At 34.9% G+C, this 20,404-nt stretch overlaps 1 protein-coding gene across 3 annotated transcripts; it reads right to left on the reverse strand.

Moving 5' to 3' along the window:
- Positions 1 to 10,140, reverse strand: LOC145583036 (cyclin-T1-4-like). 3 transcript variants are annotated; one of them, XM_081640145.1, is made up of 7 exons: positions 10,000 to 10,140; positions 8,450 to 9,038; positions 8,171 to 8,252; positions 7,207 to 7,341; positions 6,091 to 6,266; positions 1,585 to 1,727; positions 1 to 326 (listed from the first exon to the last, which is right to left on the reverse strand). In XM_081640145.1, exons 2-7 carry the CDS (start codon positions 9,031 to 9,033, stop codon positions 289 to 291), a joined length of 1,158 nt encoding a protein of 385 aa, XP_081496271.1. In that variant the 5' UTR covers positions 9,034 to 9,038; positions 10,000 to 10,140; the 3' UTR covers positions 1 to 288. The 3 variants fall into 3 exon arrangements, 1 of the variants encoding a protein (XP_081496271.1); XR_014100007.1 differs by lacking the exon at positions 1 to 326 and adding an exon at positions 2,014 to 5,685 and having other exon boundaries at positions 1,595 to 1,727; XR_014100008.1 differs by lacking the exon at positions 1 to 326 and adding an exon at positions 4,936 to 5,685 and having other exon boundaries at positions 1,599 to 1,727.
- Positions 10,141 to 20,404: the final 10,264 nt, after the last annotated feature.

The raw sequence follows: 20,404 nt of genomic DNA on the forward strand, positions 1-20,404 counted from the left end.
TAAGATCTTCACAACCCAGGTTCACAATAAGCAACATACAAAACATCCGTGAATTAGATGTCCAATTAAAATACCTCTGCAGTAGGCATAAGGTATGTGCCCTAAACCGTGTAAGACGTAATGTATGCACCTATGCTTCTACTTGTAAAATATTCAAGCACACTTCTACTGACAGACCAGAATCAAACTTCAGTAGTTAAGTTTTAATCACTAACACCACCAGTGAATTAATTAATTCGTATATTTGTTGGTACAAGCATACATAGCAGAACCTTCATGTAGATTCGATTAATCCTGAAAAAGCTCCATCAACTGCTGCGCTACATCTGCACATGAAAGAAAGACACGTAAGTATATGATAAATGAAAACAAGAAGGAATGGGAAATACAAATACAGATATCACAAAATCTGATCAGACTTCAGAACACACTTGGCTTTTAGAAATGCTGCTATGAATGCAACAAGCAATACTTTCCTAAGACTCCTTTCAAGAACCTAATTCAAGAAAATAGTGATATGGGGAGGCAACTTGCTGAAAGAACTAGATCTCTAAAGCTGATGTAACTAAAAAAAATATGTACATAATCACAGGTACAGCAGGAGATCTAATATCTCTTGGATGGCTAGCTTGGTCTAGTGGTAAGGTTTGTCATCCCACAACAACATCAAATCCCACTAGAGCCACTTTGGGAGTTTGGGGTGGGGATTCCCTTACCCTTTATATATATGCAACAAATTGACCAGTGTATAAGTGGAGTAGGGGTCTGGACATTGTAAGGAGTCGCGAATGAGATATAATAGAATACTGTAGACTATTTCCAATTAAGGAAGTGTTGCATTTGAAAAATATACGTAGTAGATAAACAAATAATAAGAACTGTTGCATTTAAAACAAAAACAAAAAAACCGAGAGAGTAACATAATAGTTCTTTTTGTCTAAAATAAGCATCAGTCATCAGATATCATATCCATAACTCAGCCCAAATCATTGCTAGATATCCATCACTCATCCCAAATCATTGTTAGACCATTAAGTTGTACTGAGCATGATGTTACCACTTACCAGAAAATAATTTTGATTAAATAACTTTTCAAGGTTCATTTCAATGTCTTACCTTACAAACCTGTAAAAACTAAAAAGAATCTCATAATATGGATGTTAAATATAGTAGACACTAAAATATTCACATAGTTTCTTTGTAGTGACTGCTACCCGGGAAATATCTCTTCATTAGCATTTTCACTAAAGTTGGTTCAGATTTTTTAATTGAATTGATCAATCCATTAGAGCCAGTAAATGTCATGAAAAGTCAATTGAAGGATCAGTGAAGAATACACTTCAGTCACCAAGACAGCAACAGTTTACTTATGGAAAATTTTCATTTTCATTTATAACCAAAAATAAAGACTGAATGATGACCATGAAACATCACAAGGAAACCACAAGGATTAAAAAACAAAAGCTCTGGTGTATATAATAGTCCAAATTACAAAGGCACTTATACAAATTCCCATAATAGAGAAACTAAGAAAGAGGGGGAAACCAATAAATGCTGAAAATAGATTATGGAAGATTCACCTACCTTGAAGAACAGCTGGAGGCGTCTGAAATTCCCGCCAAATGCTGGCAGAATCAAAGTTCATATTCAGCATCTTAGCAGCAAGGTATGCTACACCGGCAGCAATTTGTTGGGGCTTAAACTGAAGCCACAGTGAGCTCCGAAACCTGCAAAAAAACATAAAGAAATACAATTATAACAAAATTAATGTAGCAGAGGAAGAGACATGGCGTCCAGGATGAAAGAACATCCCAAGAGAAAGCAAAACAAAAATATTACAGCAGGATCTCCAATAGCCTGGCATATTAACACATCATAACAAACTACATCATCTATAAAAAGGCCAAGAACACCAGAAGACAACAAAAGGGCGGCAGCGGCAGAAATGTAATATTGAATTCCAAGTTTCCAACTAGGTTGCAAGAAACAACAGACCAAGACATGTGTTCTTACCAAAATTTTAACCAGCAACCTAGTTGAACGCTTCTGGTGAACAGCTGAAAGGAGTACGAAAACTACAATAATACTTCACAATCATTAAAGAGATCATTCCAACTTCCAAAGAAGTTCTAATTGTAGCCTTTTTCCCACGTACATATCTAGTAGTCCAGCATCTCAAAACATTCAGATGGTGAAAAACATAGGCCAACCTTTTAGAATGTTCAGCCATCTTTTCCCAAAGAACAGATATTGAAGAGACCATGGTGTGTTGCTATTTAATACTCAAAGAATGGAAGCACAGCAACCATTCACATCTTAGGTATTCATCAACACCATAAGCCACACAATCATTTGGCAATAATAGATATATTGAATCTAATGGCTAAATTATAACAATTGATGGTACAACACCGTCATGTCAAGAATATTTGGCAAGATATTATGCGCAAACTGTCCACTAATTTACTAAGTGAGATTCTAATAGACCACAAACTGATACCTCTTTCAATCTTTCTACACACAAATTCACTATTATATTTGGACTCAAGTGTCAATTTTTAGGTATAGATTCCAGACTACTTAGATTAATCTAAACTAGGAATGTATCATTTTTCTTTCTGGAAAACTTTGAAGTACTTCAAGTGACCATTCCCATAAAAAAATGCGCAAGAGTTATTGAGATACATCACTTAAAGGATCTTACCAAGTGCTCAAATTTAAGTTAAATTGTTCTGAATAAACCATTTTGTATCAAACTACCAACCAACCAAAAGCTATAAATTACTGAGCATAGCTGATAATATTTCCTGCTGAGTGCTGGCACAAAAGGACTTAAGGAGACTGAGGAAGAATTAATTACAGAAATAAAGGGGTATGAGGATCTCCATCATCAATATCATTTTCGGCTTCGAACACATCTTAAATACAAAACCACTTCTTGTATTCATACATGTTAAGCATTACTTGTTGCAAAGTATCAACGCATTTTTAGCCCTTTTGTCGACTTGAATGCTCCATATGTCCAGTACAGATAAAAAAATTCGAAAATTTCACAGCCTAAAACCTGGCCATAGTTGCTTCAGAATTGCACATAGATAATACTTCATAGCATTTAACAAAGATAATATCAAAGTTTAAAATAAACAATAATGGAACTTTTTTTTTTTTTTTTTCTTATTTCCTGTTTTTATTTGGTAGTTATTAAGCGTTATGCCATATATAATGTTATGCTCTGGCGATAGGATATTGTCAATTTACCCAAGAATTAATCACCGACTCAACTAAGAGCCTTAGTCTCGAACTAAATCACAGCGATACATTGCCACAACTTCAGATCCAAGGCTCATAACATATAACTAGACTTTCAAACAGATCAATGGTGGCACAATTATCCAATGTTTTCAAATATCAAACCAAATTATACTGAACTCCTACAGTTGATTGAAGGTGGTGCATCATTGTCATCTCTTAAAGATGATAAAAGTGATAATGCATTGAGGAACAATCACAGTCTCCCTGCATTTTTAAGGCATAATATAATTGAGGGGTAACAGAATATTATAATCAACTGAAGCAATTAAGAAAGAAGACTGAGATCATCATTAGACCAAAGAGACAGTCTAGAGTCTAGACCCAAAATATACAACATATATCCAAGGAAACTTTCCACATTCCAACTATCTCACACACACACACACACACACACACACAAAAGCCAAACCATGTAAAGATATGCAAACAGACAAACAGTTTTAGCTCAAAGAATTCCTGATTTTGAAAAATCAAAACATAAGATCTAAGGATCTAGATCCAAATTTTTATAACACAGCAATGAACATAACCCAAAAGAGAAAAACATACAAGTATTCAAATGGAAGTTACTTCTCATTATCCATTTTCAACCTATATACATCACTTTAGGCATGATTTACCACAGCAGCCAAATAAACCAAGAGGCAAGAGTTCACCTTCAATACCAAATTTTCAATGGATTTCTAACCCTTAAAATGTAAATAAAAACCATTTTGGATAAAAAAAAAATAAAAAATAAAAAATAAATAAATAAATAAATAAATATCGAAAATCTTATAAACAAAGAGATTGTTTCCATAATGGTGATTACTGATTACACATGCCTGACACAAAATTGGATACAACAAGTCAATTTCAACATTACATTGATAGTCATTGGTTTGCAAGAAGAGACAGCTTTGCATCATCACAAAATGATGGCAAGGTAATTGCCATCACTCAACCTCCTTCAAATCAAACTCATAGATAATATAGGGAAAAAAAAAAAAAAAACTGATGATTAAGAAGTGCAATCTCTCTGAGAAAACATGTAATGACACTTCCCTAAAGAAAATGTGGCAGAGACCCATTTATTCCAAGAGGGAGGGGAAGGGACTATGTGAGAACAGAGTAGATTCTTATTTTTCTACTATAGATATTTTTTCATTGCATATAAAAGCTACTTAAGTAGTTACAGATATATATATGTTACAACTTATCTGTATGAAATAAGAAAAATTAGTCACATAATCAAATTTTTAATCAACTTTATGCATTAATAACTTGATATCCTGATGAGATAACTATAGAGTGCAATTAATATGAGCATCCCCAGTGTGTTCAAGAAGGTCTTTCTAATAAAGAGGTATCCTTGCTCAATTCGAACATTGTTGACTTTGATTCTCATAAAGGAGTGCAAAACATACAACTAACCTATTGGTCAATCTTTCTTTTTCCCATTCAATGTTCTTTCTGTTTTTCCCCTTCAATATTTACTGGATCTGAAAGAACCCATCAACAGCAATAAGCCATGCTAACTACAGTGGGGTAATATAACCTGACTTTTTGCAAATCTAGGTGTTTCAGGAGGTCAGGATATAATGCTGTAGAGCACAAGATTTGAAATGTTCAGCTTCAACTTACCATATTTGCTGCATTTGGTTGATCCAGAAGACCAATTTCACTATACGAATTGACACTGAAGACAGCGATTCTGGCAAATTCTCTCCTTATCAAAGCCCTTTATACTAATCCACAGAGGCAAGGGCTTTCACCAACAACAAGCTTCACAATTAAGGGGAAACAAAAGGATTGAGAATGGAAAAACATGAGAAAACCAGGGCAAAGTAGGCAACCCTGCAATAATAGCAGCAGGTCCTACTGATTGGTTGACTATGTCCTCCCTTCAATTCACAAAGCAAAACAGGAGGACCACTCCAAGTCTCCAACAGAATGACTACTGTTGTGTTGTGCATAAGATGCACTATTCATGCCCATATTTCCGTTTCCTCACACTCCAAAAACCTCCCTCCCTTTTCACCATTTGTTCATCAACCACATATTGACCACCAAAAGGGCATAAAATCAAAGTCAAGCTTAGTTTCTAACAAAATATTAATTCATCAGAAATAAAAACAGCAAAAGAATATTTAATCATATCATAAATATTCTATTTTGCCCTTTATTTCTATACTTGATGTCACCCCAAAAAAAAAACAAGCTGGAAAACTACTTAAACCGATTCTGGAATGAGTCTATGTCTATCTGTTATAGCCAAATACCAGCTTGACAGGCATTTTCAGAGTTAAGCAACCACAACACAACGGCAGTTCAACTTCAGATGTAAAACACAACTTCATTATAGCAAATCTCCGCCAGCTAGGCATATCAACCCTGCAATTATTTTCCGTGCCAAATAATTAATATTTTATGCCTAACATAACATGTAGAAATAACTGCTCATTAGACAAGTAAAAATCATGTCATATAAAAGGAAAAAATAGCATGAAATAATTCATCTCCGTTGAACAGATGCCAACAGAAGTTCAATTGAGATGACATCCAGTCACTTAGCGGTTATAAACAGAAGATCTTCATGTACTAGACCTGAGTTCTCCATGATGAAACATATAAAATGATAAATGGACAAGCACATTCAAGCTTTTGAAATCTGGCCAGCAACACCTTACAACAGAACGTGAAATCTCTTATCATCTCCTAAATTGCTACATTCCAGCATTACAGTGTTTCAAGCAAAAAGAAAGCAAGCAATGAAGTATAATAAGATTCTAAACTCACCCTTCACTGACCAAGTTCAGTGCCAGATTCATCAAATGTGTCTGTGATACACCTAACTTGTTAAGAATGGATGTCAAGGTATCAAAAGGATGTTGTACACTGAGCTCAAAGTTTAACGTAGTTAGAATCAATTGCTCAGCCTCAATGATTCGCTCCCGATATTGCTCAAACCAATCCTGCATCAAGGAACAAGTTCATCAAGAAATTCATACTCGAACAAATTTATGAAATAAAGGGATAGGCCTAATATACTTGATAATGCTACATTGCTACATCACATATTAAAGAAAACAGAGCAGCGTCAAGGCCAAACACATAACTGAAATGCAAAATCCATTAATGACTTAAGATGGTATGCATGACGGCTTAAAACCAAGCCAAAGTTAGCAGAGGCAGAGTCAGCTTGACCAGACACAAACAACTAGACAAGACTCAAGTTCAAGCTTCAACAAATCCAGGACAAAGTTCACAGAAACGGAGTCAACTACACCTGAAAAAAGATTCAAGTTTCACAAAGCCCACCCCAACCTCCCACCACCCGTACAGAGAGATGCCAGATTTTTAACCTTAATATGATGAATTTTATTTAAAGCTACTCCTTAGTAAGGGTATTATTCCCAAAGCCACCCCTAGTTAAGGAAATATACAATGTTGAAATTTTAAAATCATCTGACAGCTTTGAGGAGTTGATACTAAATTGTGAAAGCATTTGTTGAAGCTACTAGAGAAAACCAAATCAGACGAAAAGGAATCAACTTTAAGTTGGTTGTGAAAAGTAGGGCCAGCATAAGTAACATTCCAAACAGCATACAAAAAAGCTCCAGGGCTAAATTAAACAGCTTACATAACATGTATTAGTAATTTCCTAATACCTAACTAAGCCATATTTGTAATCAAACAAAAAAGTGACTGTATCATCACTCATCAACCTACATTTTTAACACTCATAATAAGCTTGAAAGAAATCAATATCATCATTACTGGGATAATCACATGGGATTATGGCCCACAACTTTATTTTCAAAATTAACTTCAATGCTATACAGCACATATCAAGAGGCAGTCACATCAACAGATCAACTTTAACATACTAAGAACAAAGGACAATATACTTACAATAGGGAGCATGTACGACAAGATGGTAAGATCTTGCTTGTGGAGAATTTCACAAGACGCCTTCAACACATCATTCAAAGGGCGAGCTGTCTCTTCAGACTTTGCAGAAAGGAACAGTGCAGCAGTAGCAATCAACTGTAAGAGAAATTTGTCGATAGATTAACTTCAAAACACAATTGTTTAATGGAACCAACAGGGAGGGGAAAAAAAAAAAAAAAACCCACCCATTGCTGAGTGTTAAAAAGCTTTTGTCAGTATAGTGGCTGAACAAATTAACAAGTACATAGATAATTAAAAAAAAAGACTTTTCTTCCCTGCCCCCAAATTAATCTATGAAATATGCAATTTTCCATTGATCCATTCACAACATACATACACAACTTGAAAGTTCCACAAGCAGCATAATTTTAGAAGAAACATACCAAAATATGTTTCACTCTTTTCTTCCCAACAAGAACACGACAAGTACTCCTTTTGGTCCATATTATTTGCTAAATGTACATTTTCTCGGCTTTACCATTGATATCAAAATTCAAAAGTGCCCAAAAACTGATAATTAGAAATTACACATTTGAGAAAGAAAAAATTTTAAAAAGAAAAGAAAAGAAAAAATAAGTGCATCTTAAATTCTTAATCCCACTTGAATTTTTTTTTCTATAAGAATGAGAATTTACAATAAAATTTGATAAACTAGAGGAACACCCCCTCCCCTCTCCCCATCACCACTACTACACTGGATGCAGCAAATAACAAGGAATAGAGGTAGTGATTCCAAAATCCCAACCGCATAGATATACACTAAGACAAAGGGGCTTAGTAACACTGAACTGATTCTTGCATAAGCTACTTAGTCATCCCAGTAGTAAATTAGTAATTCTAAAATGACTATATGCTACATGACCTTTCAATCATCACTTATAAGAGAACTAATCCAATGAATAAACAGGTATTGACAGAAACTTACAAATCTATCATGGTTGGCATGTGATCGTCGGATGAAAAAGCGGTGACATAAAACCATTGCAGTGCCTATTGTCGTTTGAGGCCTACAACATCCCAAAGTAAATTAATTAAATCAGATAAGAAAGCATATCAACTGATAAAGATAAAGGTAACAAAAATAAGTAAGCTGAATTGCAACAGGAAATAGAGTGAATTTACAAAAGCTAAACTTCAGCCAGAAATGTTCTGCATAAGCAATGACTAGTTATTAAAAAAATTAGTAGTCAACAGTCAAACTTACACATCAAGCCGCATCCCAAGGTTCTGAAGGAAGGCACAATATGAGTACCTCAGCCGTGTTTCATGTAATGCATCAATCCCATCTTTTCTTGAAGGGGAACACCTTTCTATCTCCTCCCTAGACATAAGGACTGTGCAATCTTCATCTTCTAGAACCGACCGTCCACGTTTACCCGATGTGTTACAATTAGCACTTGTACTAGGAGCAGCTATAGTGGGAAAATAAGCACTGTCATATGAAGGAATGAACGCGGCAACTCTGTTCTGATTTGGTTGGAAATAAAAATTTCCATCATTTACCCCAGCATTCTCTGAAATTCTTCTTCTTTTAAAAGACGGTACGCCACTAGGCCTTGAGTAGTTTTCTCTAAGGGCTAATTCTCTACAATTTCCTAAGGCATTGTAGTGAAAGTCGTGCCTCTTCATATCATCAAACATCCTACAACCGTAATGATTATATCTGCTGTAGCTATAATAGTCATCATTTTGATATAAGTTGCTGTTGTCATGATATCTAGGAAAGGATGGCCAATTATATTCATATAATGTACCACCTTGAGGTTGATAGGTACTTCCATACGACATGATTTCTGGCCAACCAAAAAACAAACACTCATGAGGATAAAACCTTTTGTTGCTATAATTAAGGAACTGAACAATTGAGAACAAAAAGAACGAGCACATAAAAGAAAGATCAGAGCTTCAGAGACATTTGCTTACGGTTATAGTCTAACCAATACAAAGATATAAACAAGGACAACAATCCAATAAAACCATAAGAAGCTCAAATGAAATTTTATTATCTTTCTTCAAAATCCTCCTAAATCATATCATAAACTTAATAAACAATAATCCATACATCACAAACAATGATACAAGGCTAAAAAATTGTTTATTTACGAACAAGTAGCTTAATAAACAATAAATCACAAACAATGATACAAGGTGAACCAAATCATTTAAGATCAAATAAAATGGCAAAGTGAATACCTAGCTAAAAACGACAGCAACAACAATCTAGTAATATGTTCTATCACATCAAAATGCAAGCAACCCTATCCCTAAATCGTCAAAAATATTGAATTAAGCTCGATCTATATACAACCTGCTATCATAATGATGTACTCAACCTTACCCCTAAATTGTGAACAACATCCAAGCATGTTCACTAAAACTCAAATGATTAAACAATGAATTTGTAATCATTTCCACAAAATCATATGAATCCCATCATAAATCTATATGATAATCTTCATCTGTTGGTCATCAAACTCATCAATTGAAGCTTAAGTAACCCTGATTTGGAAAATAATTCACTACAATAACAGCTAAAACTAAAACCCTAATCAACAAAACAAGAACCATATAAGCCAAATGGGTCCCCTAAATTCAAACCAAACAGCTAGAAAATCATCAAAATCAAACCCAGAAATCATCAAATCAACATCAAATTAAAACGATCGCACAAAAAAGCAAGCAAGAATACAAATTTAATTATAGAATCGGAGAGCTATATACCAAAATCAAAATTAAAATAATCAAAATAACAACCTTATTGAAAACAAAGGAATCGCAAAGAGAGGGAAGGAAAGATGAGTGTAGTGTAAAGTGCGGCGAGGTGACCAGCGGGCGTGAAAGGAGAGAGAAAGAAAGAGGGAGTTGGTTGGTGTTTGGGGTTGTGTGGTTGGTTGGTTGTTACTCGTAGGTAATTTTCAATGATGTACCGGTTTAAATGATTTATTTTTTATTATTTTTTTTTTTAGAAATATGAAAATTAATATCTCACCTTACCATTTTTATTTAAAACTATACGGAGTACTATTTTTTCGAAATTTGAAAACAATCTCACTTTAATGCTCATATTCTCAAAATAGGCTTCTTTACCTACAACCAATTCAACAGGTCTTTTTTTTTTTTTTTGTGTTTTTTTTAAGGAATCAAAATTGGTTGTAGGAATCACTTTTATAGAAATTACGGTTGTTTTTAGCTCACTTTTGTATACTACTAAAACTCACTTTTGTAGGAATCACGGTTGTTTTTAGCTACAACAAAAAAATGAGCTTTTTCATTTTTCTCATTTTTTTTCGCTTTTGCCAAAGCATTTGCTTGTGCTTTGCTTTTTCTATTCATTTTTTTTTATTTTTCACTTTATTGCATTATCCTCGCCTCTTTTGACTATGAACAGCTTTTTCAACTTTGCATTTGCCTTTACTCACACAATATTCACAATAAAAACTTGCTTACATCATAAAAACCAAATATTCAAACTCATACACCATATTCTCCAACAATAATGATCAATTGCTTCACAAAAATCAAGAATGGAAACAAGAATAAAACAAAAGGCTCAAAAGCTAAAGATATGGCTTGAAAAGAAGGTATATGGCTCAAATGGTTAGCAAAGAGGCAAATGTAAACCCAAAACAAAGAAATAAAATCTATCCTAGAAAAGGGAAAATTACCGCCCCGAAAAGATGCCTTTGTTCTTCATAAATGGTTCGATCGCGATATCGGGAGATAAAAGTTAAGTTCTAGATAAAGTAAGCGATAGTTAAGGATCCATGTGTCGCTCGTGCAAAATATGGAGAAGGTTAGAAAAGAATGAAATCTCACATGGTTGTAGCAATAACTCACTATTAATTTCAAATTCATTATATGAAGCAACACCTTCTTACCACAAACAAGTAGACTTGGCGTCAAGGTCCCAAAAGTTCTAAACAACTACCTTAGCATACTCTATCCTAGAATCAACCAAGCATACTCTCAAACCGTGCATATCGTTACCATATAGGAAACCATTTATTCAAAAGTGTAAGTTCGGATGGTATTATGTCCCAATCATAAGAAAAACATCAAAAGAAACTAAAAACAATGCCTCAAAATCATTTTTTTTATTTTTTCTTTTTGAAAAAAAGAAAAGAGAAAAAAAGAGAAGAGAAAAGAGAAGGAAAAGAAAAGGAAAATAGGAAGAAAAGTACAAAGATGCATGCTAATCATATAAATTCCAATCGACAAACAAGTGGTCATTCAACAACAATGTCAATGACCCCAAACACCCATATGGTGTTAATAACAAACATCCTCGAACCATTCAACTCATCCTAAACTATTCCTAATCTAAGCAAACAAGTAAGGAAAAGTAAAGAGGAAAATTAAAAAGATCTCACCGAGCTATTCAAGATAAGACACTATAAATGAGGTAAAGGAAAATTTTCTCCTCCATGGTGCTCCATAAAGCTATAGCATGAACTTCAAAGCTAAGTGAAAAAAAAAAAAACAAAACTATACAAAAAGAAGAATGTTAGTAACTTCAAAACAAAATAACAAAATAAAACTATACACCAAGCTACAAAGAGTTTGGATTATAGGGTTTTGGATTCATGGGATATGGATTAAAGGGATTTGGATTTAAAGGGAGCAAAATCATCATTATTCACATCATCATCATTAAATCACCACCAATAAGAAACATCATCATCATCATCACGAAACACTCATCAAAACAACCAAAAGACACCAAGAGATCATCATCAAAACAACCAACAACATCCAACAATATCATCCAAGGATTAAGAAAGGCAATCACAAAACATCAAAGCAATAAGAGACAAGGAAGTCCTCAACAACAATATTGGCCCACCGGTTCTTCCCCACAAAGAAAAGGTTCCCCCAAGCTAGATAAAAATACATCTCAACATCCCAATAATTCAAAACAAAAGACTGCATAAGAAAAGGGGTAGAGGAAAACGCACAAAATGGGGAACTATTGACCACTAGGCCCGACCTCGTTATCATTGTTCTTCCTATTATAGGAAATCCCAGTAAGGGGATCATAAGGATCTCATCCTCCGATATAGCCGGGTGGTCAACCATAATGGCCCGTAAGTTGTCTTGTTGTCAAGGGGCCAAGGGAGTGAATTGCTCGGGCAACTCAAGTGGAAAAGGATGGGTGGGGTCGACATAGGGGTAGTTGGGATCACCCTTATAGTCGCTCCCACTGGACACACGGTAATCGTAATTACCGTGCTCATTCAGTAAATAATGGGTCTCGGTGTTGGATCCTTGCGGACCCGGCCAATATGGGTATGTAGGCTTACCATCACCTCCTCTACACGGTACGGGATCGAGTTGGGGCGGAAAATATGGATAATTAACCGCGGGGTGATATCGCCACGGTTAACACAAGCATCATACACTTGTTGTTGTTGGAGGAACATACCTTGTTGCATTTCGGTGATGCCTCTCATTTGATTGTAAATTTCATCAAAGTCTTGATCATATATCCCCTCCATGCGTAGTTGCACGCCTTGCATTTGAGCATTCAAGACTTTCATGTCGGGGTTGGAGAATTAATGTTGTTGTTGTTGTTGTTGTTGTTGTCGTCGTCGAGGTTGTTGTTGTTGTTGTTGTTGTTCATCAAACACATCCTCCATCTAATCATCACCGGGGAGTCGGTTGCTCAAAGGGACAAACCAAATGTTGAGAGCATCCCGTTGCAAAGAGGTCAAGGAGGGGATCGAAAGGTAGCAATGGTGTACATTCCTAAGCAGCCAATCCAACACCTCATCATCATCCGTCTTCGCTAGTAAGTTCAGTTGCTTAAGCTGAGAGATGTCAAGGTAAGCTATTCCGCCTCCCCTACTAGAGTACAAGAAGCTAGGTAATAGCTATACCCAAGGTTGGAAGCCAACCTAGTGATCATGCTTCCACAAGTAATCTCTTCGATCCTCCTTTCACCACTCATAGACTCACAACTCCTCATGAATATATGCTCCAAATTCAACCTCCCACACTACTCCTCTTTAGTGGCCAACCATAGCACAACCAATTTAAGCTTTTACATTTTACCCAAATCCTGTTTTGGGATAACTGAGTATCCCAAAAGTCGATGAAGAAATTGAAGACATTATTGAAAAATATCACTAGCCAAGAAGTATCGGGCGGTAAACCTATCCTTGCCCGATATATCATTCCACCAAGCATACTCCGCGAAGACGGATGATGATGAGGTGTTCGATTGGTTGCTTAGGAATGTTCACCGGTGCTACATTCCTAAACCCTCGTTGACCTCCTTGCACCAGGATGCTCCCAACATTTGATTCGTTCCTTTAAGCAATTAACTCCCCGATGATGATGAGATAGAGGATGTGCTTGATAAACAACAACAACAACCTCGATGACAACAACGACAACATTAATTCTCTAATCCTGACATAAAGGCCTTGAATGTTCAAATGTAAGGCCTGCAACTACACATGGAGGGATGTGTGATCAAGACTTTGAGGCAATCTACAATCAAATGAGGGGCATCACCGAAATGCAACAAGGTATGTTCCTCCAACAACAACAAATGTATGATGCTTGTGTTAACCGTGGCGATATCACCCCCACGGTTAATTATTCTTATTTTTCACCCCAACTCGATCCTGTACCGTCTAAAGGGGGTGATGGTAAGCCTACATACCCATATTGGTCGGGTCCGCAAGGATCCAACACTAGACCCGTTATTTCCCGGATGAGCACGGTAACTACGATTACTGTGTGTCCGGTGGGAGCGACTCTAGGGGTGATCCCAACTACCCCTATGTCGACCTCACCCATCCTCTTCCACTTAAGTTGCCCGAGCAATTCACTCCCTTGGCCCCTTGGCAACAAGACAACTTTCGGGGCCATTATGGTTGATCATTCGGCTATACTAGGGGATAAGATTATTATGGTCACCCAGCCGGGTTTTCCTATAATAGGGAGGGCAATGATGATGAGGTCGGGCCTAATGGTCAATAGTTCCCCCATTTTCTACTTTTTCCTACATCTCTTTTCTTATGCAGTCTTTTGTTTTGATTTGCTGGGTTGTTGAGATGTATTTTTATCTAGCTTGGGGGAACCGTTTCCTTGTGAGGAAGAACCGGTGGGCTAATATTGTTGTTGAGGACTTCCTTGTCTCTTATTGCCTTGATGTTTTGTGATTGCCTTTCTTGATCCTTGGATGATATTGTTGGATGTCGTTGGTTGTTTTGATGATGATCTCTTGGTGTCTTTTAGTTGTTTTGATGAGTGTTTCTTGATGATGATGATGATGATGTTTCTTATTGGTGGTGATTTCATGATGATGATGTGAATAATGATAATTTTGCTCCCTTTAAATCCAAATCCCTTTAATCCATATCCCATGAATCCAAAACCCTATAATCCAAACTCTTTGTAGCTTGGTGTACAATTTTATTTTGATATTTTGTTTGAAGTTACTAACATTCTTCTTTGTGTATAGTTTTTTTATTATTTTTTATTTATTTTTTTTTTACACTTAGCTTTGATGTTCATGCTGTAGCTTTATGGAACACCACGAAGGGGAAAATTTTCCTTTACCTCATTTATAGTGGCTTAGCTTAAATAGTTCGGTGAGATCTTTCTAATTTTTCCTCTTTACTTTTTTTACTTGTTTGCTTAGATTAGGAATAGTTTAGGATGAGTTGAATGGTTTGAGGATGTTTGTTATTAACACCATATGAGTGTTTGGGGTCATTGACGTTGTTGTCGAATGACCACTTGTTTGTCGATTGAGATTTATATGATTAGCATGCACCTTTGTACTTTTCTTCCTCTTTTCCTTTTCTTTTCCTTCTCTTTTCTTTTCTTCTTTTTCAAAAAGCAAAAATTGAAAAAAAAAATGATTTTGATGCATTGTTTTTGGTTTCTTTTGATGTTTTGGTTATGATTTGGACATAATACCATCCAAACTTACACTTTTGAATAAATGGTTTCCTATATGGTAACAATATGCACGATTTAAGAGTATGTTTGGTTGATTCTAGGATAGAGTATGATAAGGTAGTTGTTTAGAACTTTTGGGACCTTGACGCCGAGTCTACTTGTTTGTGGTAAGAAGGTGTTGCTTCCTATAGTGAATTTAAAACTAATAGTGAGTTATTGCTACAACCATGTGAGGTTTCATTCTTTTCTAGCCTTCTCCATATTTTGCACGAGCGACACATGGATCATTAACTATCGCTTACTTTATCTAGAACTTAACTTTTGTCTCCTGAGATCGCGATCGAACCATTTAGGAAGAACAAAGGCATTTTTTCGGGGTGGTAATTTTCCCTTTTCTAGGATAGATTTTATTTCTTTGTTTTGGGTTTACATTTGCCTTTTTGCTAACCATTTGAGCCATACACCTTCTTTTCAAGCCATATCTTTAGCTTTTGAGCCTTTTGTTTCATTCTTGTTTCCATTCTTGATTTTTGTGAAGCAATTGATCATTATTGTTGGAGAATATGGTGTATGGGTTTGAATATTTGGTTCTTATGATGTAAGCAAGTTTTTATTGTGAATATTGTGTGAGTAAAGGCAAATGCAAAGTTGAAAAAGCCGTTCATAGTCAAAAGAGGTGAGGATAATGCAATAAAGTGAAAAATAAAAAAAAAAACGAAAATGAGAAAAAGCAAAGCACAAGCAAATGCTTTGGCAAAAGCGAAAAAAAATGAGAAAAATGAAAAAGCTCAAAAATAATTTGATGCAAGTGTATATCTCCCCATTTAGAGCATTGAGGATAATGCTCCATTTTAGTTTGGGGGGAAGCGTTCTTACGTTTTTTATATATATGTTTGTGATTTTGGCTTTGAATAAGCTTGGGGGTGTTGGTGTTTTTGTTTGGTGATTGCTTGATTATGGTGTTGAGGATTGATTACCCTTTGCTTCACAAATTAGGGAGAACGCGGTGGAGGGGGATGTGAGTCAAGCCTACTTTCACCCTTACATTACAACCCTTTCCAAGGTCTTAGAAATGAGATTGATCAATCAAACATTGTAAGGGAAAATAGCAATTCCCAATCACACAGTTAAAGGCTTAAAGCAATTACACAATAATCTAGGCCTACATGTATTTCTTATACTAGGTCATTTCTAATACTCAACCTATTACACTATTTTTTTTTGGCCGGTACCAAGGCTAGGCCCACTATAGTTCTCCTTGATGGTCCGCCTCTGATGCCTAGGTCATTGCAGGTAAAATGGGATTAGTTGTGGATAAAGAAAATGATATAATGATATTAGCAGATTATGAAACTCTAAAGTGAGGTTGCCTTTTTTTTTAATTATTTTTTTATCTATTATGGGAAAAGGGTCTTCGTCCCACATTGGTGAGATAAATAAGCTTTAATTAACTGGTTGGAGTTAGAAGGAGAGCAGATACACATACAACCATTGTATGTTGTCTCAACATACAACACAATTAAATATTTGACACATCATCAAAAGAAGGGAGAAAATTTAGGAGTCAAAATAAATTGAATTTAATGGAACTTGGGCCTATTATTCTAGCCAATAAAAACATGAAAAATAAAAGTTGTACGTAGAAATCACATACTACAATTGTATGTGTAGCCTTGACAGTTAGAAGGGTATCTCCAATAATTAACTTTGGTGAGATAAATAACTTACTATCATAACATTGGTATCTCCAATAATTAAAATTGGTTAGATAAATACGCTTTAATTCATCTCCCCCCATTAAAGTATATGTGAAACTCCCACTAATGGTTGGTGCTAGAAGGGCATCTCCAATAATTTTTTTTATCAATAATTTGATTTTAGGATTTTTTGACTTTTACCACAAAAAAAAATCACAAAATTGTTTTTTACTACCAAAAATTTTAAAAGTTTTATTTCACCACCAAAATAAAAAAAATTAAAAATTGTTTTTTACCACTTGCCGTCAAAAACCTAACGGAATATTTTAAAAATCTTCGATTTTTGTGCCAAACACATCATCTTTAGGGGTTTTGGGGGGCATTTTAACCCTTTGTATCCAATTTGAGGTCAAAATTGACAAAAAATGATTAGAAATGCTTCCTTTTGCGTGTTTGAAAATACCTCGGTTTGCGTGAAACACGCAAAACGAGGCATTTTCGATCATTTTATGTCAATTCTGACTTCAAATTGGTTCCATAGGACCAAAATGCCCCCTAAACCTATGAACAACATGTTTTGCACACGAAAATCGAAGATTTTTTTTTAACCGTTAAATTTAATGGTTTTCTTGACGGTAGGTGGTAAAAAACAATTAGAAATTTTTTTGGTGGTAAAATAAAACTTTTAAAATTTTTGGTAGTAAAAAACAATTTCGTGATTTTTTTTGTTGGTAAAAGTCAAAAAAATCCTTGATTTTACTATTAAAAAAAAAAGGTATACGATAATAAAAAAAAAAATCATATAAAAAAAATTACAGTTGTCTATATATTTTATCAATGAATTGAATATGATAAATTGTAGTACTTAATGATAAATGATAGCCTTTTTTTTTTTTTTTTTTTTTTTTTTTAATTTTAAGGAATTATGATTTTTTTTTATTTAATCCAAAATTGAATATTTTTTTGATGAACATGGTTTATATTTTTTTATTAGTTTATTTTTAATGTATATTTTTATATATCATTTTTCTTATTACATTACTATTTTTATCTAATCGAAAACTGAATATCTATTAACTATTATTAAAACAAAATATTGCTGACATCATCACTGTCCAATTGTCACTCACATAATAAATTTTTTCCTGCCTAAATGCAAGGATGATGCCATCTCTTTTTTTTCTTCTTTTTTTATTGGAGCTACCATATTTTAAAATTTTGAAATTTGAATATTAGAAGTTTCTACATTACAACTACAACCTATCAATCTATATTTAAAAGATGAAATAATTGTAAATAGCACACTAATAAATAGACTCCTACATTGAAATATGTAGTAGGTGACGTTGAATAGGGTTTATATCATAATTTTGATGAAAATCTAAAACTATAAAATTACAAATATTTTTGTACAAGGTGCATAATTCTTATTCATATTTATTTTTTTAAAAAAAATTGTAAAAATTATAAAAATAGATTTTAAATAAACCGTGCATCGCACGGGTTTTAACCTAGTTTATTAATAAAATTGAACGTGATTTTTATTTTTCTGAGGCAAATTGATATATCCAATTTATATAGTGTTTTACCCCCGTCCCACGGTCATAATTAGTGGTGTTTTATGGCTCTTTAGAGCCACTTTTATTACTAATTTGTGTTTTCTAGTGTTTGCGTAGTTTTAGTTGTATTTTATAGGAAATTGCACTTTTGGAGCATTATGATGGACCTCCTATGCCAAAGGAAGATAGACCAGATCCTGATCTAGATTCCTCTACACCAAACGCTAATCCTGCTAGCCCTACAGGGCTACAAATAGATACTAACTCTACTAATGTTTCTGTGCAGGGTAAATCACATGATAAGGGAGGAGATGTGCAGAGCCCGGTTATCAAACTTCCATTCCCTAATAGACAACTGAAGAGTAAGTTCGATAAACAATTCGGTAAGTTTTTAGAGGTTGTGAAAAACCTGCAGGTAACAGTTCCTTTCACTGACTTAATCACTCAAGTTCCTGCTTATGCTAAATTTATGAAAGACATTCTGACTAGGAAAAGGGCCTTTAATGAAGTAGAAACTGTAGTTTTCACAGAGGAGTGTAGCGCTTTATTGCAAAACAAATCCCCTCCTAAACTAAAGGATCCCGGTAGTTTTTCTATCCCTTGTCATATAGGGAATGTTTTTATTGATAAAGCTTTGTGTGATTTGGGTGCTAGTGTCAGTGTCATGCCATCGTCTGTCTGTGCTAAACTTAATATGGGAGAATTAAAAGTTACTAATATAACTTTGCAAATGGCAGATCGTTCGGTAAAATACCCTTTAGGTATTTTAGAGGACGTCCCTGTCAGAGTTGGTAAATTTTTTTATTCTTGTTGATTTTGTTGTGTTAGACATGGCAGAGGATACATAAATACTCATTATATTAGGTAGACCTTTTCTCCATACTGCAGGAGCAATTATTGATGTTAAAAATGGCAAACTAACCCTTTCTGTAGGTGACGACAATGTTACTTTTAATTTAGGGAAAGTTTTGAAGGGGCCAATGCTGGAGGAAAATTGTTGTTATATTGATGTAGTTGATATAATGGATGATATTTGTGATGATAGCTTGCCACAGGTTCTTGCGAGGGATCCCCTAGAGGAAGTTCTCTGCGGGAATTTATCTAAAGACAATGCAAGCGTTTGGGGTAATGAAGTACAAGATATTGAAAAGGCTCTTTCCTTAAAAGAGTTAAGCCCCAAGGAAACAATGAAGGTAGTAAATTTAGTTCAGGAATCAAAACCTGCAGAGGTCAAGAAACCTGAGCTAAAACCTCTCCCTTCTCATTTAAAATATATTTTTCTTGATGAACAGGAACTATACCCCGTAATCATCAGTACTGCACTTACTGACCTACAAACTTCCCAACTTCTAGGGGTTCTCAAAACCCATAAGAAGGCTATCGGGTACAGTATTGATGATCTCAAGGGTATTAGCCCTGATTTTTGTATGCACAGGATACATCTAGAGGACAACTATAAGCCCTGCATTCAACCCCAACGAAATTAAATCCCAACATGCAGGAAGTAGTCAAGAAGGAGGTTATGAAATTACTTGATGCAGGTATTATCTATCCTATTTCTGACTCCAAATGGGTAAGTCCTGTGCAGGTAGTGCCTAAAAAGGGTGGGATGACTGTGATAACCAATGAAAAAAATGAATTAATTCCCACTAGAACTGTAACAGGGTGGCGTATGTGCATTGCTTATCGTAGATTAAATATCGCCACTAAAAAGGACCACTTCCCTCTTCCCTTTATAGATCAAATGCTTAAGAGGTTAACTAGTCATAAATTCTTTTGCTATTTAGATGGGTATTTGGGATTTTTCCAAATTCCGATTCACCCTGAAGATCAGGAAAAGACTACTTTTACATGCCCCTATGGCACTTTTGCATATCGTAGAATGCCCTTTGGTTTATGTAATGCACCCGCTACCTTTCAACGTTGTATGATGAGCATTTTTTCTGATTTCATAGAGTCTATTATGGAAGTCTTTATGGATGATTTTAG

The sequence above is a fragment of the Chenopodium album genome, chromosome 15, assembly GCF_948465745.1.
Source record: "Chenopodium album chromosome 15, dcCheAlbu1.1, whole genome shotgun sequence".
Taxonomy (NCBI): Eukaryota; Viridiplantae; Streptophyta; class Magnoliopsida; order Caryophyllales; family Amaranthaceae; genus Chenopodium; species Chenopodium album.